We start from the raw sequence: 22581 nt of genomic DNA on the forward strand, positions 1-22581 counted from the left end.
TCTTCATCAATGATTTGGATGAGGGGACCAAATGTAATATATCCAAGTTTGCTGATGATACAAAGCTGGGTGGGAATGTAAGTTGTGAGGAGGATGCAAGGAGGCTTCAAGGGGATATAGACATGCTAAGTGAATGGACAAGAACATGGCAAATGGAATATAATGTGGAGAAATGTGAAGTTATCCACTTTGGTAGGAAAAATAGAAAAGCAGAGTATTTTTTAAATGGTGAGAGATTGGGAAATGTTGGAGTTCAGAGGGACCTGGGTGTCCTTGTACACGAATCACTGAAAGTTAACATGCAGCTACAGCAAGCAATTAGGAAAGCAAATGGTCACTCAAAGGGTTAACGGTGGATAGGCAATGGTAAACATTCAAAGACCGCATGGATGAACTACAGAATTTGTTCATCCCAGTTTGGCATAAAACTAAAACAAAAAAGGTGACTCAACCGTGGCTAACAAGGGAAATTAGGGATAGCATAAGATCCAAGGAGAGGACATATAAATTGGCTAGAAAAAGCAGTAATCCAGAGGATTGGGAGCAGTTTAGGATTCAACAAAGGAGGACAAAGGGATTAATTAAGAAAGGGAAAATAGAATATGAGAGTAAGCTTGCAGGAAACATAAAAACTGACTGTAAAAGCTTTTACAGATATGTGAAGAGAAAAAGATTGGTGAAGTCAAGCGTAGGTCCCTTGCAGTCAGAATCAGGGGAATTTATAATGGGGAACAAAGAAATGGCAGACCAATTAAATACATATTTTGGTTCTGTCTTCACAAAGGAGGACACAAATAACCCACCAGAAATGTCGGGGAACATAGGGTCTGATGAAAGGGAGGAACTGAAAGAAATCAGTATTTGTAGGGAAATGGTGTTAGGGAAATTGATGGGATTGAAGGCTGATAAATCCCCAGGGCCTGATAATCTACATCCTAGGGTACTTAAGGAAGTGGCCCTAGAAATAGTAGATGCATTGCTGATCATCTTCCAACATTCGATGGAATCTGGAACAGTACCCATGGATTGGAGGGTAGCTAATGTTACCCCACTATTCGGCATGGTGGCATAGTGGTTAGCACTGTTGCCTCACAGCGCCAGGGACCCGGGTTCGAATCCGGCCTCGGGTGACTGTCTGTGTGGAGTTTGCACATTCTCCCCGTGTTTGCGTGGGTTTTCTCCGGGTGCTCCGGTTTCCTCCCACAGTCCAAAGATGTGCGGGTTAGGTTGATTGGCTATGATAAATTGACCCTTCGTGTTAGGGGGATTAAATACGTGGGGTTACGGGGATAGGGTGGGATATGTGTTGGTGTAGGGGTTACGGGGATCGGGTGGAATATGTGTCGGTGCAGGCTCGATGGGCCGAAATGGCCTCTATCTGCACTGTGGGGTTTCTGTGATTCTGTGATTTCTGTGATATTCAAAAAAGGTGGTAGAGAGAAAACGGGGAATTACAGACCGGTAAGCCTGACATTGGTAGTGGGGAAAATGCTAGAGTCCATTATAAAGATGTAATAGCAGATCACTTGGAAAACAGTGACAGGATCGGACAAAGTCAACATGGATTTACAAAAGGTAAATCATGCTTGACTAATCTACTGGAATTTTTTGAGGATGTAACTAGTAAAATAGATAAGGGAGAACCAGTGGATGTGGTGCATTTGGACTTTCAGAAGGCTTTCGATAAGGTCCCACATAAGAGATTAGCATGTAAAGTTAAGGCACATGGGATTGGGGGCAAGGTATTGACTTGGATAGAGAACTGGTTGGCAGATAGAAAGCAAAGAGTTGGAATAAACGGGTCTTTTTCCGAGTGGCAGGCAGTGACTAGTGGGGTACCGCAGGGATTGGTCCTTGGACCCCAGCTATTCACAATATATATTAATGATCTAGACAAGGGAACTAGATGTAATATCTCCAAATTTGCAGATGACACAAAGCTGGGTGGACGTGTGTGCTGTGAGGAGGATGCCAAGAAACTACAGGATGATTTGGACAGGTTGGGTGATTGGGCAGAAGCATGGCAGATGCAATGTAACGTGGATAAATGTGAGGTTATCCACTTTGGTGTCAAAAACAGGAAGGCAGATTATTACCTGAATGGCAATAGATTGGGAGAAGGTGAAGTGCAACGAGACCTGGGTGTCCTTGTGCATCAGTCGCTGAAGGTAAGCATGCAGGTGCAGCAGGCGGTTAAGAAGGCAAATGGTATGTTGGCCTTCATAGTGAGAGGGTTTGAGTACAGGAACAAGGATGTCTTGCCACAGATGTACAGGGCCTTGGTGAGACCACATCTTGAGTATTGTGTGCAGTTTTGGTCGCCTTATCTGAGGAAGGATATTCTTGCCATGGAAGGAGTTCAGCGAAGATTCACCAGGCTGATACCTGGGATGGCAGGAATGACGTATGAGGAGAGATTGGGTCGATTGGGCTTGTACTCGCTGGAGTTTAGAAGAATGAGAGGGGATCTCATTGAAACTTATAAAGTTCTGGCAGGACTGGACAGACTAGATGCAGGGAGGATGTTCCCGATGGTCGGGGAATCCAGAACCAGGGGTCACAGTCTAAGGATAAGGGGTAGGCCCTTTAGGACAGAAATGAGGAGGAATTTCTTCACCCAGAGAGTGGTGAACCTGTGGAATTCTCTACCACAGAAGGCAGTAGAGGCCAATTCATTAAATATATTCAAGAAGGAGTTGGATATATTTCTTAAGGCTAAAGGGATCAAGGGGTATGGGGAGAAGGCAGGGACAGGGTACTGAATTTGGATGATCAGCCATGATCTCATTAAATGGCGGAGCAGGCTCGAGGGGCCGAATGGCCTACTCCTGCTCCTATCTTCTATGTTGCTATGTTTCTATGTATGTTGGCCTTTATTACAAGAGGATTGGAGTATAAGAGTAAAGAAGTCTTACTGCAATTATACAGGGTCTTGGTGAGACCACACCTGGAGTGTTGTGTACAGTTTTGGTCTCCTTACCTAAGGAAGGATATACTTGCCATAGAGGGAGGGCAACGAATGTTCACCAGACTGGTTCCTGGGATGGAGGGATTGTCCTATGAGGAGAGATTGAGCAGACTAGGCCTATATTCTCTAGAGTTTAGAAGAATGAGAGGTGATGTCATTGAAACATATAAAATTCTTACAGGGCTTGACAGGGTAGATGCAGGGAGGATGTTTCCCCTGGCTGGGGAGTCTAGAACCAGGGGTCACAGTCTCAGAATAAGGGGTCGGCCATTTAGGACTGAGATGAGGAGGAATGTCTTCACTCAGAGGGTGGTGAATCTTTGGAATTCTCTACCCCAGAGGGCTGTGGAGGCTCAGTCGTTGAGTATATTCAAGACAGAAGATTGATAGATTTTTGGATATTAAGGGAATCAAGGGATATGGGGATAGTGTGGGGAAGTGGAGATGAGGAAGAAGATCAGCCATGATCTCATTGAATGGCGGAGCAGGCTCGAACAGCCAAATGGCCGACTCCTGCTCCTATTTCTTATGTTCTTAAATGCATCTGTGCTATTCACCTCAAGCACACCTTGTGGTAGTGAGTTCCACATTCTCACCACTCTCTGGGTAAAGAATTTTCTCCTGAATTCCTTATAGGATTTATTAATGACTATCTTATATTGATGGCCCCCAGTTCTGATCTCCCCCGACAAGTGGAAACATCTTCTCTCCATCTACCCTATCGAACACGTTCATAATTTTAAAGACCTTTGTCTCAGCTTTCTCCTTTCTAAAGAAAAGAGACCCAGCCTGATCAATCATAATAAAATAAAGCAAGGCCAAGAAAGGTTAGAAGGTCGAGGAAAGCGACGGTGAAAGCGAGAGGTGAGACAAAGCCGCAACACTGAGCCTTTCCTTTAGACTGAGACATGACAAGACCATCCGGGGACATTTACCTGGAGCAATGATGTTGGGATTCAGGACGACCTTGATATTATAGGCAGCAGCTAATTTGGCAAATGGTTTTGGTGCCACAATTGGCCCGTTCCCTTTTCCAGCCTGCGTGATGTAGATTTCGGATCTGTAGTTCTCCTTCGTCCCGTCCAGGGGCATGGACGCAGCAACTTTCTGTAGAGGAGGAGAAGGAACGTTTGAGATACTGACACTCCCCCAGGGGCACAGCTCCACTAAATGACCGCAATGTCCAAAAAAGGGCAAGGTGACGGGAGTGACAGAGCAGGTCAATCAGTTTGCAAAGGACAGATGGGTACAGTTTGGGAGCGGTCCTCTATCGTAACATCAGGGGTCAAACCACAAACATTAACCCATCATCCTCATTTACCAGATTACAAGGTCAGTTCGGATGAACATAGGAACAGGAAAAGGCCATTCAGCCCCTCAATCCTGTACCACCATTCGATGAGATCCTGGCTGATCTAACTCCATCCACCCGCCTTGGCTTCACATCCCTTTATACCCTTGTCTAGCCAAAACCTATCGATCTCAGATTTAAAATTATTAATTGAGCCTCAGCATCTACTGCTTTTTGTGGGAGCAAGTTCCACACTCCTACCATCGTTTGTGTGAAGAAGTGTTTTTTAAAATTCATTCATGGGATGTGGGCGTCGCTGGCAAGGCCAGCATTTATTGCCCATCCCTAATTGCCCTTGAGAAGGTGGTGGTGAGCCGCCGCCTTGAACCGCTGCAGTCTGTGTGGTGAAGGTGCTCCCACAGTGCTGTTAGGGAGGGAGTTCCAGGATTTTGACCCAGCGACGATGAAGGATCGGCGATATACTTCTAAGTCAGGATGGTGTGTGACTTGGAGGGGAACTTGGAGGTGGTGGTGTTCCCATGCGCCTGCTGCCCTTGTCCTTCTAGGTGGTAGAGGTCACGGGTTTGGGAGGTGCTGCTGAAGAAGCCTTGGCGAGTTGCTGCAGTGCATCTTGTAGATGGTACACACTGCAGCCACGGTACACCGGTGGTGGAGGGAGTGAATGTTTAAGGTGGTGGATGGGGTGCCAATCAAGCGGGCTGCTTTGTCCTGGATGGTGTCGAGTTTCTTGAGTGTTGTTGGAGTTACACTCATCCAGGCAAGTGGAGAGAATTCCATCACACTCCTTACTTGTGCCTTGTAGATGGTGGAAAGGCTTTGGGGAGTCAGGAGGTGAGACACTCGCCGCAGAATTCCCAGCCTCTGGCCTGCTCTTGTAGCCACAGTATATATCTGGCTGGTCCAGTTAAGTTTCTGGTCAATGGTTACCCCCAGGATATTGATGGTGGCTAATTTGGCAATGGTAATGCCGTTGAATGTCAAGGGGTGGTGGTTAGACGCTCGCTTGTTGGAGATAGTCATTGCCTGGCACTTGTGTGGCGCGAATGTTACCTGCCACTTATTAGCCCAAGCCTGAATGTCATCCAGGTCTTGTTGCATGTGGGCATGGACTGCTTCATTATCTGAGGAGTTGCAAATGGCACTGAGCACTGTGCAGTCATTAGCGAACATCCCCACTTCTGACCTTATGATGGAGGGAAGGTCATTGATGAAGCAGCTGAAGCTGGTTGGGCCTAGGACACTGCCCTGAGGAACTCCTGCAGTGATGTCCTGGGGCTGTGATGATTGACCTCCAACCACCACAACCATCTTCCTTTGTGTTAGGTATGACTCCAGCCAGTGGAGCGTATTCCCCGATTCCCATTGACCAGTTTTACTAGGGCTCCTTGATGCCACACTCAGTCAAATGCTGCCTTGATGTCAAGGGCAGTCACTCTCACCTCACCTCTGGAATTCAGTTCCTTTGTCCATGTGTGGACCAAGGCTGTAATGAGGTCTGGAGCCGAGTGGTCTTGACAGAATCCAAACTGGGCATCAGAGAGCAGGTTATTGGTGAGTAAGTGCCGCTTGATAGCACTGACGACGACACCTTCCATCACTTTACTGATGATTGAGAGTAGACTGATGGGGCGGTAATTGGCCAGATTGGATTTATCCTGCTTTTTGTGGACTGGACATACAAGTGTTTCCTAACTTCTCTCCTGAATGGTCTGGCTCTTATTTTAACATTATGTCCCCTTGTCCTAGACTCCCTGACCAGCCTAATAACCTCAATCGAATCTCCCCTTAACCTTCTATATTCCAGGGAATTCAAGCCTAGTTTGTGTGATCTCTCCTCATAATCTAACCCTTGGAGCGCTGGTCACATTCTGGTGAATCTGCGCTGCCCTCCTTCCAAGGCCACTAGATCCTTACTAAGGGGCGGTGCCCAGAATTGTACACAGTGCTCCAGATGTGGTCTAACCAGAGCTTTGTACAGCTGTGGCAAAACTTCCTCCTCTTTATTTTCTAGCCCTCTAGTTATAAAGGTTAACATTCCATTAGCCTTTTAGATTATTTTTGTACCTGGCCACTGCACTTTGGTGATCTGTGTACACGACCCCTGACTCTCTACCTCCACCGTTCCTAGCTTCTCACTATTTAAAACAAATACTCGGATCTATCAGGCTATTGGATCTCGAATGCCAGTCGCACCGTCTCCCCATTACAGCATCCAGCTGTTTCGTAACTGAGCCGAGTGCCCTGGCAACCTGATCCAGCTGTTGACTATTCTCATGCTTCTAGATGTCCATGCTAAGTTTGCTCCACACAATCCTGCTCCCCCACCAGTCACCACCCACCAGCTCCCGCTCCCACCAATCACCACCCACCCCCTCCCCACCAATCAACACCCACTCCCACCAATCACCACCCACTCCCTCCCCACCAATCACCACCCACACCCTCCCCACCAATCACCACCCACACCCTCCCCACCAATCACCACCCACACCCTCCCCACTCCCACCAATCAGCACCCACACCCTCCCCACTCCCACCAATCACCACTCACTCCCACTCCCACCAATCACCACCCACTCCCACCAATCACCACCCACTCCCACCAATCACCACCCACTCCCACCAATCACCACCCACTCCCACCAATCACCACTCACTCCCACTCCCACCAATCACCACCCACTCCCACCAATCACCTCCCACTCCCACCAATCACCACCACCCCACTAATCACCACCCACTCCCTCCCCACTCCCACCAATCACCACCCACTCCCACCCCACCAATCACCACCCACTCCCTCCCCACCAATCACCACCCACTCCCTCCCCACTCCCACCAATCACCACCCACTCCCTCCCTCCCCACCAATCACCACCCACTCCCTCCCCACCATCTTGGCCCCCGGAGAAAAGGAAAGTAAGGTTTACATTTCTAGAGCGACTTTCAAGACCTCAGGTCATCCCAAAGCGCTTTACAGCTAATTAAGTGTAGTCACTGTTGTAACGTAGGAAATGCAGCAGCCAATATGCGCACAGCAAGCTCCCACAAACAGCAATGTGATAATGACCAGATAATCTGTTTTAGTGATGTTGGTTGAGGGATAAACACTGGCCCAGGACACCAGGGATAACTCCCCCTGCTCCTCTTCGTAATAGTGCCACGGGATCTTTCACGTCCACCTGAGAGAGCAGGCGGGGCCTCGGTTTAATGTCTTATCCGAAAGACGGCACCTCTGACAGTGTAGCACTCCCTCAGTACAGCACTGGGAGAGTCAGCCTCTAGGTTTTTGTGCTCAAGTCTCCGGAGTGGGACTTGAACCCACAGCCTTCTGTCTCAGAGGCGAGAGCGCTACCCACTGAGCCACGGCTGAAGTTACCTGTTGAAGGCTTCAGTCTTGTCCGAGGCCTCAGGTGGGAGATTAGTTGATGTCACTGGGACTCTCTGATCCTTTAACGCAGCTCCCGTCATTTCAGGTGTTGCCACTACAGCCAATCTGAAGCCAGCTTCCCGGGGGTGGGGTGGGGGGGGCACTGGCTGGTGAGAATCCTGCCGGCAGCTCGCCGTGAACACCTGATGACCCCCAACTCCCACCCAGGAACCTGGGCCGGGGTCGGAGAGGTAAGTGGAAGTCCTGTCCCGACCCCATAGGATCAGGAAAAAGGGAAATCCAGTCCTCACTGCCTAGTTTTCATGAAAAGAACAGCCACTTTGTCAAGGTACAGAGACCATCGGTCCAACTCCACCCAGAGGGACAGTGGCAGCATGGATACGAAATTGGCTAAGTGACAGGAAACAGAGAGTAGTGGTGAACGGTTGCTTTTCGGACTGGAGGAAGGTATACAGTGGTGTTCCCCAGGGGTCGGTTCTAGGACCACTGCTTTTCTTGATATAATATTAATGACTTGAACTTGGGTGTACAGGGAACAATTTCAAAATTTGCAGATGACACAAAACTTGGAAGTATAGTGAACAGTGAGGAGGTTAGTGATAGACTTCAAGAGGACATAGACAGGCTGGTGAAATGGGCGAACACGTGGCAGATGAAATTTAACGCAGAAAAGTGCGAAGTGATACATTTTGGTAGAAAGAACTAGGAGAGCCAAAGGGTACAATTCTAAAGGGGGTGCCTGAACAGAGAGACCTGGGGGTATATGTGCACAAATCATTGAAGGTGGCAGGGCAGGTTGGGAAAGTGGTTAAAAAAGCTTACGGGATCCTGGGCTTCATAAATAGAGGCATAGAGTACAAAAGCAAGGAAGTTATGATGAACCTTTATAAAACACTGGTTCGGCCTCAACTGGAGTATTGTGTCCAATTCTGGGCACCGCACTTTAGGGAGGATGTGAAGGCTTTCGAGAGGGTGCAGAAAGGATTTACAAGAATGGTTCCAGGGATGAGGGACTTCAGTTACATGGATAGACTAGAGAAGCTGGGGTTGCTCTCCTTAGAGCAGAGAAGGTTGAGAGGAGATTTGATAGAGGTGTTCAAAATCACGAGGGGTCTAGACAGAGTAGAGAGAACCTGTTCCCATTGGTGGAAGGGGTCGAGAACCAGAGGACACAGATTTAAGGTGATTGGCAGAAGAACCAAAGGCGACATGAGGAAAAACTTTTTTACGCAGCGAGTGGTTAGGATCTGGAATGCACTGCCTGAAAGGGTGGTGGAGGCAGATTCAATCATGGCTTTCAAAAGGGAATTGGATAAGTACCTGAAGAAAAAAATTTGCAGGGCTACGGGGAAAGGGCGGGGGAGTGGGACTAGCTGAAGTGTTCTTGCAGAGACCTGACACGGACTTGACGGGCTGAATGGACTCCTACTGTGCTGTAACCATTCTATGATTCAGAAACCATCACTCCAATTCCACCCAGAGACCATCAGTCCAACTCCACCCAGGGACCATCAGTCCAACTCCACCCAGGGACCATCAGTCCAACTCCACCCGGAGACCATCAGTCCAACTCCACCTAGAGACCATCAGTCCATCTCCACCCGGAGACCATCAGTCCATCTCCACCCGGAGACCATCAGTCCATCTCCACCCGGAGACCATCAGTCCATCTCCACCCGGAGACCATCAGTCCATCTCCACCCGGAGACCATCAGTCCAACTCCACCCGGAGACCATCAGTCCAACTCCACCCGGAGACCATCAGTCCAACTCCATCTGGGGACCATCAGTCCAACTCCACCCGGGGACCATCAGTCCAACTCCACCCAGAGACCATCAATCTCGCTGCACACAAACCCCAGCAAACACGCTCAACATTCAACAGAATCCATCATCGATTTGGCTTTAGCCCGTGGCCTGGGTCCGCGTGCTCTAAGGGATTAAAGCCGCCACGGAAACCACCGGGGCACTCACCGCTGGAGCTCTCGCTGTCCCTTCCACCGTGAACTTGTCGACCCTCTTCTGCCGCATGTGGAACATCTTTGATCCTTTGTTCGAGAGCAGCGCAAGCTCCTCCATCATCACATCCTGCGGGACACTGACCTTCTTCCCAAGGTCCAGGTGAGCCCCTTCTTGAAACAGAAAAACCAAGAAAAAAAATACAACCAAATACATGAGAGATAAAGAAAAACTTCCAATGAAGTACCTTTGAGGTATAGTCACTGTTGTAATGTGGGAAACGCGGCAGCCAATTTGCGCACAGCAAGCTCCCACAAACAGCAATGTGATAATGACCAGATAATCTGTTTTTGTTATGTTGATTGAGGAATAAATATTGACCAGGACACCGTGGACAACTCCCCTGCTCTTCTTCGAAATAGTGGCCTTGGGATCTTTTACGTCCACCTGAGAAGGCAGACAGGGCCTCGGTTTAACGTCTCATCTGAAAGACGGCACCTCCAACAATGCAACGCTCCCTCAGCACTGCACTGGAGTGTCAGCCTAGAATTTTGTGCTCAAGTTCCTGGAGTGGGACTTGAACCCACAACCTTCTGACTCAGGTGAGAGTGCTACCCACTGAGCCACAGCTGACACTAGCTAAGGAATCAGCGGTTCCCCTCGGTGTGGGAGCAACTTGACTTTAACAAATCCTTGCCCATTTTACAGTCCCATCTTCCTGCTCGCTCCCATTTATATTTTTTAAGTAATTATCCAAAACCTTTCTGAATGCTTTAATTTTATTTTGTATCAATCACCACTTGTGGCACAGCATCCCACATTCCAATAACCACTCCGCCCAGAGACCATCAGTCCATCTCCACTCGGAGACTATCAGTCCAACTCCACCCGGAGACCATCGGTCCATCTCCGCCCTGAGACCATCAGTCCAACTCTACCCGGAGACCATCCGTCCAACTCCACCCAGAGACCATCAGTCCAACTCCACCCGGAGACCGTCAATCCATCTCTGCCCGGAGACCGTCAATCCATCTCTGCCCAGAGACGGTCAATCCATCTCCGCCCAGAGACCATCAGTCCATCTCCACCCGGAGACCATCAGTCCAACTCCTCCCGGAGACCGTCAGTCCAACTCTTCCCGGAGACCGTCAGTCCAACTCCACCCGGAGACCGTCAGTCCAACTCCTCCCGGAGACCGTCAGTCCAACTCCACCCGGAGACCGTCAGTCCAACTCCACCCGGAGACCGTCAGTCCAACTCCATCCGGAGACCATTAGTCCAACTCCACCCGGAGACCATCAGTCCATCGCCACCCGGAGACCATCAGTCCAACTCCACCCGGAGACCACAGTCCATCTCCACCTGGAGACCATCAGCCCATCTCCACCCTGAGACCATCAGTCCAACTCCACCTGGAGACCATCAGCCCATCTCCACCTGGAGACCATCAGTCCATCTCCACCCGGAGACCATCAGTCCAACTCCACCTGGAGACCATCAGCCCATCTCCACCCGGAGACCATCAGTCCATCTCTACCCGGAGACCATCAGTCCATCTCTACCCAGAGACCATCCGTCCAACTCCACCCAGAGACCATCCGTCCAACTGCACCCAGAGACCATCAGTCCAACTCCACCCGGAGACCGTCAATCCATCTCTGCCCAGAGACCATCAGTCCAACTCCACCTGGAGACCATCAGTCCAACTCCACCTGGAGACCATCAGTCCAACTCCACCTGGAGACCATCAGTCCAACTCCACCCGGAGACCATCAGTCCAACTCCACCCGGAGACCATTAGTCCAACTCCACCCGGAGACCATCAGTCCAACTCCACCCGGAGACCACAGTCCATCTCCACCCGGAGACCATCAGTCCATCTCCACCCGGAGACCATCAGTCCATCTCCACCCGGAGACCATCAGTCCATCTCCACCCGGAGACCATCAGTCCATCTCCACCCGGAGACCATCAGTCCAACTCCACCCGGAGACCATCAGTTCATCTCCACCCGGAGATCATCAGTCCACCCCCACCCGGAGACCATCAGTCCAACTCCACCCGGAGACCATCAGTTCATCTCCACCCGGAGACCATCAGTCCAACTCCACCCGGAGACCACAGTCCATCTCCACCTGGAGACCATCAGCCCATCTCCACCCTGAGACCATCAGTCCAACTCCACCTGGAGACCATCAGCCCATCTCCACCTGGAGACCATCAGTCCATCTCCACCCGGAGACCATCAGTCCAACTCCACCTGGAGACCATCAGCCCATCTCCACCCGGAGACCATCAGTCCATCTCTACCCGGAGACCATCAGTCCATCTCTACCCAGAGACCATCCGTCCAACTCCACCCAGAGACCATCCGTCCAACTGCACCCAGAGACCATCAGTCCAACTCCACCCGGAGACCGTCAATCCATCTCTGCCCAGAGACCATCAGTCCAACTCCACCTGGAGACCATCAGTCCAACTCCACCTGGAGACCATCAGTCCAACTCCACCTGGAGACCATCAGTCCAACTCCACCCGGAGACCATCAGTCCAACTCCACCCGGAGACCATTAGTCCAACTCCACCCGGAGACCATCAGTCCAACTCCACCCGGAGACCACAGTCCATCTCCACCCGGAGACCATCAGTCCATCTCCACCCGGAGACCATCAGTCCATCTCCACCCGGAGACCATCAGTCCATCTCCACCCGGAGACCATCAGTCCAACTCCACCCGGAGACCATCAGTTCATCTCCACCCGGAGATCATCAGTCCACCCCCACCCGGAGACCATCAGTCCAACTCCACCCGGAGACCATCAGTCCATCTCCACCCGGAGACCATCAGTCCAACTCCACCCGGAGACCATCAGTTCATCTCCACCCGGAGATCATCAGTCCACCCCCACCCGGAGACCATCAGTCCAACTCCACCCGGAGACCATCAGTTCATCTCCACCCGGAGATCATCAGTCCATCTCCACCCTGAGACCATCAGTCCAGCTCCACCCTGAGACCATCAGTCCAGCTCCACCCTGAGACCATCAGTCCAGCTCCACCCTGAGACCATCAGTCCAACTCCACCCGGAGACCATCAGTCCAACTCCACCCGGAGACCATCAGTCCAACTCCACCCGGAGACCGTCAGTCCAACTCCACCCGGAGACCGTCAGTCCATCTCCACCCGGAGACCGTCAGTCCATCTCCACCCGGAGACCATCAGTCCATCTCCACCCAGAGACCATCAGTCCAGCTCCACCCTGAGACCATCAGTCCAACTCCACCCAGAGACCATTGTGCAAGCAGGTTTCTTCCAATCCGCCCTTTGTGTAACCACTGCTGATCAGGGTGTCCGACTTTCATTTCCCTGACTCTTACCTGTTATTGTATCTCCCCACCCTTCATTATATTGAGTCCTATTAAGGGGATCTTTGAACATAAGAATTAGGAGCAGGAGTCGGCCATTCAGCCCCTCGAGCCTGCTCCATCATTCAATAAGATCACGGCCGATCTTCGACCTCAACTCCACTTTCCCGCCCGATCCTCATATCCCTCGATTTCCCTAGAGTCCAAAAATCTATTGATCTCAGTCTTGATTATACTCAACGACTAAACATCCACAGCTCTCTAGGGTAGAGAATTCAAAAGATTCACAACCCTCTGAGTGAATAAATTTCTCCTCATCTCAGTCCTAAATGGCCGACCCCTTATCCTAAGACTATGCCCCCTGGTTCTAGACTCCATCTACGCTTTCAAGCCCCCTTGAAATCTTAAATGTTTCAATGAGATCACCTCTCATTCTTCTAAACTCCAGAGTGTATCGGCCCATTCTACACAATCTCTCCTCATAGGACAGCCCTCTCATCCCAGGAACCAAACTAGTGAATCTTTGTTGCATCGCCTCCAAGGCAAGTATATCCTTCCTTAGGTAACTGTGCACAGTACTCCAGGTGTGGTCTCACCAAGTCCCTGTACAATTGCAGCAAGACTTCCTTACTCTAGTACTCCAACCCCCTTGCAATAAAGGCCAATATGCCATGTGAAATACCATCTCTCCTCTCTCAGTTTGCATTTCTGATTAAATACACCCGCGATATTAAAATGTTCTCTTCTCACCTGTTGTGTATTGCATTTGTTTTTATATAATCTCTTTATCTGATGCAGTTTCCGAAACCTTTTTTGTTTTGAAAAATAAATGTCGCAAGAGTTTCTAATGTTTAACATTAAACCCGTAGCCTCCCAGCGAAGCGGCACCTTCTATTACCAATCAAAACAAGGAATTAAAATAGATTGTAGGAGCTGTCACCGAAGAAGACTTGCAGCTGTATATTAGAAGAATGGTTAAGCACAGAATGGGCAACTTATCGGACTCTGCAACTGTCTAACATGCCACGCCAGTGTTGTTGAAACACGAGATCGGGCTGGGATTTAAGTGCAGCTCATATAACCGTGATAGACGGATTCCCAGAAAAGTACAGCTGGTCCACTGCTGTCGGAAGAGGTTGGTCGACATTTCCCAGTGAAGAGTGCGTCCCAGTGGTCCCTAGTTGTGGCCAAAAGGACCCCCTTCCAAAACACATTCTCAGACGATAATGGCAGTTTCCCATCCCACCTTGCCCCAGTGTCAGCAATGAGTCAGTGGGTAGCGCTCTCATCTCTGAGTCAGAAGGTTGCAGGTTCAAGCCCCACTCCAGGGACTTGATTAAAAATCTAGGCTGACACTCCCAGAGTAGCACTGAGGGAGTGCCGCACTGTGGGAGGGGCAGTACTGAGGGAGAGCTGCACTGTCGGAGGGGCCGTACTGAGGGAGTGCCGCACTGTCGGAGGGGCAGTACTGAGGGAGCGCCGCACTGTCGGAGGGGCAGTACTGAGGGAGCGCTGCATTGTCGGAGGGGCAGTACTGAGGGAGTGCCGCACTGTCGGAGGGGCAGTACTGAGGGAGTGCCGCACTGTCGGAGGGGCAGTACTGAGGGAGCGCCGCATTGTTGGAGGGGCAGTACTGAGGGAGCACCGCACTGTCGGAGGGGCAGCACTGAGGGAGCGCCGCACTGTCGGAGGGGCAGTACTGAGGGAGCGCTGCACTGTCGGAGGGGCAGTACTGAGGGAGAGCTGCACTGTCAGAGGGGCAGTACGGAGGGAGCGCTGCACTGTCGGAGGGGCAGTACTGAGGAAGCGCCGCACTGTCGGTGGGGCAGTACTGAGGGAGCGCCGCACTGTCGGAGGGGCAGTACTGAGGGAGTGCAGCACTGTCGGAGGGGGAGTACTGAGGCAGCGCCGCACTGTCAGAGTGGAAGTACTGAGGGAGTGCAGCACTGTCAGAGGGGCAGTACTGAGGGAGTGCTGCATTGTCAGCGGGGCAGTACTGATGGGAGCGCTGCACTGTCGGAGGGGCCGTACTGAGGGAGCGTTGCGTTGTCGGAGGGGCAGTACTGAGGGAGAGCTGCACTGTCGGAGGGGCAGTACTGAGGGAGTGCTGCACTGTCGGAGGGGCAGTACTGAGGGAGCGCTGCACTGTCGGAGGGGCAGTACTGAGGAAGCGCCGCACTGTCGGAGGGGCATTACTGAGGGAGCGCCGCACTATTGGAGGGACAGTACTGAGGGAGCGCTGCACTGCCGGAGAGGCAGTACTGAGAGAGTGCAGTACTGAGAGAGTGCTGCACTGTCGGAGGGGCAGTACTGAGGGAGTGCAGAACTGTCGGAGGGGGAGTACTGAGGGAGCGCCGCACTGTCGGAGGGGGAGTACTGAGGGAGTGCAGCACTATCGGAGTGGCTGTGCTGAGGGAGTGCTGCAGTGTTGGAGGGGCAGTACTGAGGGAGCGCTGCACAAGTCCAGATGCAACTTGGCTCCAAAGACACTTGGCGAAGCAACAGGCTGGAATAAAATAGGTTGGCGTTACTGATCTGGACGTCCTTACCTCCTGTATCTCCGTGGGCCTCTCTTGCGATGGCCGATGCCTTCTGTTTCCTCTCCTTGATCAGCGAAGCATATGACATGATTCCCGTCGGCCTGTTCAGTGACTAGAAGCTGAGGGAGAGAAGGTAGATGGAAGGTGTTGGCTGAGATATTGGTTCCAGACAACGGCACACCCAATATTTGGCCTCAAGGGCAGGCCAATTTTACAGAGGGGGCCTCAAACACATGTTGGGCCCCCCAAATGGCATATAAAAGTGGGCTTCACGCATGTTTCAGGCAGGGGCTCTGGACGTCCCTTTTTCTGCCGGCACCGCTCCGGCAGCGACGCAATTCCAGTGCGTAATGAGTGCTCGTATCCCGCCATATTGGATGGTTGGGGGCCCAGTTTCTGCATCTGAGATAGAGACCCGGGGCGAATGAAGTTCTGGGCTTTGTTGTTGGCTGTTTCTAGGCAGCGCTCACATAACCCAGAGAGTGAAAATACAAATAAAAAAACCAAGACTAACAGCAATCTCAGCCACAACAACTTGTATTTATACAGCGCCTTTAATGTAATAAAACATCCCAAGGCTGATACCTGGGATGGCAGGAATGACGTATGAGGAGAGATTGGGTCGATTGGGCTTGTACTCGCTGGAGTTTAGAAGAATGAGAGGGGATCTCATTGAAACTTATAAAATTCTAACAGGACTAGACAGACTAGATGCAGGAATGATGTTCCCGATGGTCGGGGGAGTCCAGAACCAGGGGTCATAGTCTAAGGATAAGGGGTAGGCCATTTAGGACAGAGATGAGGAGGAATTTCTTCACCCAGAGAGTGGTGAACCTGTGGAATTCTCTACCACAGAAGGCAGTAGAGGCCAATTCATTAAATATATTCAAGAAGGAGTTGGATATATTTCTTAAGGCTAAAGGGATCAAGGGATATGGGGAGAAGGCAGGGACAGGGTACTGAGTTTGGATGATCAGCCATGATCGCATTAAGTGGCGGAGCAGGCTCGAGGGGCCGAATGGCCTACTCCTGCTCCTATCTTCTATGTTTCTATGTTTCACAGGAGCGATCATCAAACAACGTTTGACACTGAACCACATAAGAAGATATTAGGGCAGATCAAAAGCTTGGTCAAAGAGGTAGGTTTTAAGCAGCTTCTTAAAGGAGGAAAGAGAGGTAGCGAGGCGGAGAGGTTTGGGGAGGGAATTCCAGAGCTTAGGGCCCAGGCAACAGAAGGCACGGCCACCAATGGTGGAGTGATTAAAATCAGGGGATGCTCAAGAGGTTAGAATTGGAGGAGCGCAGAGATCTCGGAGGGTTGTAGGGCTGGAAGAGGTGACGGAGATAGGGAAGGGGGGGTGGGGGGGCGAGGTCAGGGAGGGATTTGAAAACACGGATGATAATTTTGAAATCGAGGCATGACCGGACCGGGAGCCAATGTAGGTCAGCGAGCACAGGGGGCGATGGGTGAACGGGACTCGGTGCGAGGTAGGACACGGGCAGCAGGGTTTTGGATGAGCTGGAGTTTACGGATATCTCATTGCAAGTAGCCATTTTTCAAGGGTGATCATGGGTAGGCTCCTCAACCATGAGAGTCATCGCAACTGGCCCCGATCCCCGTTTCCAGCAGAATTCACCGGACAGGGATCCGGATTCTGCCGGAACGTTCCCCTGTCCGGGGGGCAGTAAAGCCAATTGTAGCTGTACTCTTTAGGATATTAAAGGCCCACCTGTACTTGTATGTGTGCCCTTCCTCCAGCCTCTAGCAGCAGTGGTAAGTTCAAGGACAATATCCTACATCGAATCATAGGATCATAGAAATTTACGGCACAGAAGGAGGCCATTCGGCCCAACGCGTCCGTGCCATCCGACAAAGAGCTCTCCAGCCTAATTCCACTTTCCAGCTCTCGGTCCGTAGCCCTGTAGGTTCCGGCACTTCAGGTGCATATCCAAGCACTTTTTAAATGTGATGAGGGTTTCTGCCTCTACCACCCTTTCAGGCAGTGAGTTCCAGACCCCCACCGCCCTCTGGGTGAAGAAAGTTCTCCTCAACTCCCCTCTAATCCTTCGACCAATTACTTTAAATCCATGCCCCCTGGTTATTGACCTCTCTGCTAAGGGAAATAGGTCCTTCCTATCCACTCTATCGAGGCCCCTCATAATATTATACACCTCAATTAAATCTCCTCTCAGCCTCCTCTGTTCCAAGGACTTAACCGCGTCTATGCAAGCGAATCCCTCTAGCCAGCTCATGTTTCTCACAGCAAGCAAAATATAAAATAAGGACCGGAACAAGCGCTATAAATTTGCTTTAACATTTATCAGCAGTTCCCGTCTTTGCTACTGATGAGCCCGAGTGTTTATTTCTGATCTTAATTTTATTTTTTTCAAACAGACTGAAAATAGGCAGCTTGCAGCTCTCATATTTTTATTCCGGCAGCCTTGTCTCGTGATAGCACTCTTGCCCTTGCAGTGTGCGGATTGGCTGCCGCGTTTCCCACACTACAACATCGACCGCACTTCAAAAAAAGTAATTCATTGGCTGTAAAGCGCTTTGGGGCGTCCTGAGATGGTTAAAGGCGCTATAGGAATGCAAGTCTGTCTTTCCTTACCTCTGAAACAGAAGGTCGTGGGTTCAAGTCCCCACTCCAGAGACTTGAGCACAGAATCCAGGCTGACACTCTCCCAGCGCAGTGCTGAGTGAGTGCCGCACTGTCGGAGGGGCCGTCTTTCAGATGAGACATTAAACCTCGGCCCTGTCTGCTCTCTCAGGTGGACGTAAAAGATCCCATGGCAATATTTTGAAGAAGAGCAGGGGAGTTCTCCCCGGTGTCCTGGGGCCAATATTTATCCCTCAACATAACAAAAACAGACAATCTGGTCATTATCACATTGCTGTTTGCGGGAGCTTGCTGTGCGCAAATTGGCTGCCACGTTTCCCACATTACAACAGTGACTACACTTCAAAAAGTCCTTCATTGCCTGTAAAGCGCTTTGGGATGTCCTGAGGTCATGAAAGGCGCTATAGAAATGCAAGTTTGTCTTTTTCTTTTTCTCCGTAATTTATTGCACATATTACCAAAAAAAATGATGAATTGCAAGCTCACTTCTTCTTGTGTTTCTCCTGTAGCCTGTTGCTATATTCTAGTTTTTTCTCTTCTTTCTTTTAACCTGCAGTTAGCCTCACTCCCTCCACAGCCATGGGACACTCTTAAAGGGGCAGTGTCTTCCAATAAACTGTTTTAGCACAACTCAAGGGAAAGACACAAGAACTCACAAGGCTTCAAAGAGTAGGAGAGCAGTTAAGATAGGTCAACAGGTAGTGATTAGAGAACAACCTTGCATTTATATAGCGACTTTCACCACCTCAGCACGCCTCAAAGCGCCTCACAGCCAATGAAGGGCTTTGTAAGTGTGGCCACTGTTGTTTTGAAGGGAAACGCGGCAGCCAATTTATACACAGCAAGCTCCCACAAACAGCGACGAGATAAATATTTGATATAACAACAGAAAACGCTGGAAAAACTCAGCGGGCCCGGCAACATCCGCGGAGAGAGAAACAGAGTCAACATTACGGGTCGAAACCCTTCGTCAGAACTGAGAAAAAAGCAGGAAATGAAACAGATTAAAAGGCAAGTTTGGGGGCTGGGAAATGGGGGAGGGGATGAAAGAACAAAAGGGAAGGTCTGTGGGGGGTGAAGAGACATTAAGAGATATTCAAGGCGAGACGAGATGGTAATAGGACAGGTAAAGAGACAAAGGATGGCTCGAGATGAAGTGTGAAGCGCGCTGGCAGAGTGAGAGACAGCTGCCGTGTGGGAGAGAGAAAAAGGAAAAGGCACAAACCAAAGGTGTGGATAAAAATATATATAAAAATATAATAGGGGCCGAGGTTATGATCTGAAATTGTTGAACTCGATATTGAGTCCGGAAGGCTGTAAAGTGCCTAATCGAAGTGTTGGTTGAGGGATAAATGTTGACCAGGGCATCGGGAGACCGCCACCTACTCTTCTTCAATTAAGTTGGATAGGGTCAGATCGAGGTTAGATGTCAGGAGGTGGTTCTTTTCCTCAGAGAATAGTGGACCTCTGGGACAGGCTGCCATCTCGTGTGGTGGATGCCGATTGGCTGAATTCCTTCCAGCGAGAGCTGGACCTGTTTGTGGCTGGGGCGGAGATCACATCGTATGCATGGTAGCGTAAATCAGGGCCAGAGCAATATTCTGGACTAGGTTTGATTGTCTGGGGTGGACGTTCGGAGGGGAATTTCCCAGATTTTTCCTCTCCCTCCAAATTGACCTGGGTTTTCATCTGTTTTTCACCTCTCCCGGGAGATCACGTGGTCTTGGGTCGGGGTGGGGAGTGCGCATATCATGATACACAAGGCATCGCAGTTGGGTAGGACAGGCCGGATGGACCAGATGGGTCTTTTCCTGTTCGGCATTGTTTGTACGGCCATGGGATCGTTAACGTCCACCTGAGGAGGTCAACAGGGCCTTCGTCTAACATCTCATCCAGAAGGTGCCACCTCCAGCAGTGCAGTCTTCCCTCAGTACCGGACTGAAATGTTGGTGGTGAAGTGGTGCGCCGATAACAACCTGGCCCTCAACATCAAGAAAACCAAAGAAATCATTGTGGACTTCAGGAAGTCTAAAGGCGGAAGTCACACCCCCATCCACATCCATGGGGCTGTGGTGGAAAGGGTGGACAGCTTTAAGTTCCTCGGAGTCCACATCACGGAAGACCTCTCCTGGTCCCTCAATACCTCCTCTCTGGTGAAGAAGGCCCAGCAGCGCCTATGTTTCCTAAGGAGGCTGAAGGGATGTAACCTGTCACCCCTGATCCTCTCTAACTTTTACCGCTGCACAATAGAGAGCATCCTGACGAACTGTATCACAGTATGGTATGGCAGCTGTAGCTACTATGACTGGAAAGCCCTGCAGCGGGTAGTCAAAACTGCCCAACGCATTACCGGCACCCGGCTACCGACCATAGAGCACATATACCAGAAACGCTGTTCTTTCCCAGGGCTGTCATCCTACTGAACTCCACAAATAAACTCTAAAGCCTGCACATCTGCCAATGCACTTTATTATGTTTATGTTAATGTATTACAAGCCAAATGAATGTTGAATGTTAAATGTCTTAATCTAAATGTACACTCTCGGGAGCTGCAAGCCTACATTTCGTTGTACTGCACTTGTGCACTAACAATGACAATAAAGTTGATTGATTGATTGATTGATTGGTTGTGTGGTAAACCAATTAACTACAGGCGAATCAGTCTAGTGCCGGTGTTCAGGAAACTTCTTGAGATATATCATTGAGACAATAGCCAGAGACAAAATTACTTGTCACTTGGAAGAACATGGGTTAATAAATGACATCCAGAACAGATTGGTTAAAAGCAAATTGAGTCTGACTTGTTTCATTTCTTCGATGAAATAAGGGAGCGGACTGTTGAAGGTTGTACAGTTGATGTTGTGTATATGGAACTTTAGAAGAATTTTGATAAAGTACTGTAGCTAGGATTGATCCCACCACCTCCTGACTGAGAGGCAAAGGTGCTCCAATTGAGCCAAACAGACCTGGCTGGAGTCGCATGAAGACTGTAAACCAGGCACATTGTCCGCTGCTCTCAATTATCCAACAGTCTCCTGGCAGGAGCGTGCCATCGAGACGCTGACCCTCTACATTCCTTCAGCTGCTGGATTCCTCTCCCTGAACTTCGCGGGGCCTCGTGGATTGAGGCCGTTGCCAAGTCTGGTTGGATGTACTCCTGGTGGTTTCATTGCGTGGCCACCTGCCTCCCACGCCCCGCCCCATCACGCTCCCGCCATTGGTCGCCTGACACTTCCGTCCCCCGCGGCGCCCCAAATCCATGGCCTAAATCCACGCAGGCAACAAGGCCTGGACCACGTTCAGGCTTGGGCTGATAAGTGGCAGGTAACATTCGCGCCACACAAGTGCCAGGCAATGACTATCTCCAACAAGCCAGATTCTAACCAATAACCCTTGACATTCAACGGCATTACCATCGCCAAATCCCCCACCATCAACATCCTGGGGGTCACCATTGACCAGAAACTTAACTGGACCAGCCACCAGTCGCTGAAGGTAAGCATGCAGGTGCAGCAGGCGGTTAAGAAGGCAAATGGTATGTTGGCCTTTGTAGCAAGAGGGTTCGAGTACAGAAACAAGGATGTCTTACTGCAGTTGTACAGGGCCTTGGTGAGACCGCACCTTGAGTACTGTGTGCAGTTTTGGTCGCCTTACCTGAGGAAGGACGTTCTTGCCATGGAGGGAGTGCAGCGAAGATTCACCAGGCTGATACCTGGGATGGCAGGAATGACGTATGAGGAGAGATTGTGTCGATTGGGCTTATACTCACTGGAGTTTAGAAGATTGAGAGGGGATCTCATCGAAACCTATAAAATTCTGTCAGGCCTGGACAGACTAGATGCAGGAAGGATGTTTCTGATGGCCGGGGAGTCCAGAACCAGGGATCATAGTCTAAGGATAAGGGGTAAGCCATTTAGGACTGAAATGAGGAGGAATTTCTTCACCCAGAGAGTGGTGAACCTGTGGAATTCTCTGCCACAGAGGGCGGTGGAGGCCAGTTCATTAAATATATTCAAGAAAGAGTTGGATATATTTCTTAAGGCTAAAGGGATCAAGGGATATGGGGAGAAGGCAGGGACAGGGTACTGAACTTGGATGATCAGCCATGATCTCATCGAATGGCGGAGCAGGCTCGAAGGGCCGAATGGCCTACTCCTGCTCCTATCTTCTATGTTTCTATGTTTCTATAAATACTGTAGCTACAAGAGCAGGTCAGAGGCTAGGTATTCTACGGTGAGTGTCTCACCTCCTGACTCCCCAAAGCCTTTCCACCATCTACAAGGCACAAGTCAGGAGTGTGATGGAATACTCTCCACTTGCCTGGATGAGCGCAGCTCCAACAACACTCAAGAAGCTCGACACCATCCAGGACAAAGCAGCCCGCTTGATTGGCACCCCATCCACCACCTTAAACATTCACTCCC

At 50.4% G+C, this 22581-nt stretch overlaps 1 protein-coding gene across 2 annotated transcripts in view; it reads right to left on the reverse strand.

Annotated features, from left to right (window-relative positions):
- LOC147114360 (myozenin-2) overlaps positions 1-22581 on the reverse strand; it is a 77222-nt gene that overhangs the window by 44114 nt on the left and 10527 nt on the right. For both annotated transcript variants that reach the window (XM_085996015.1, XM_085996014.1), the window contains exons 2-4: positions 15546-15655; positions 9646-9803; positions 3904-4075 (exon numbers count right to left, since the gene is read on the reverse strand). In XM_085996015.1, coding sequence (XP_085852141.1) covers positions 3904-4075; positions 9646-9803; positions 15546-15624 — 409 coding nt within the window. In that variant the 5' untranslated portion in view covers positions 15625-15655. The remainder of the gene's footprint in view (positions 1-3903; positions 4076-9645; positions 9804-15545; positions 15656-22581) is intronic.

This window comes from Somniosus microcephalus, chromosome 8, assembly GCF_052327205.1.
Source record: "Somniosus microcephalus isolate GS21.2 chromosome 8, FLI_Smic_1.0, whole genome shotgun sequence".
Lineage (NCBI taxonomy): Eukaryota > Metazoa > Chordata > Chondrichthyes > Squaliformes > Somniosidae > Somniosus > Somniosus microcephalus.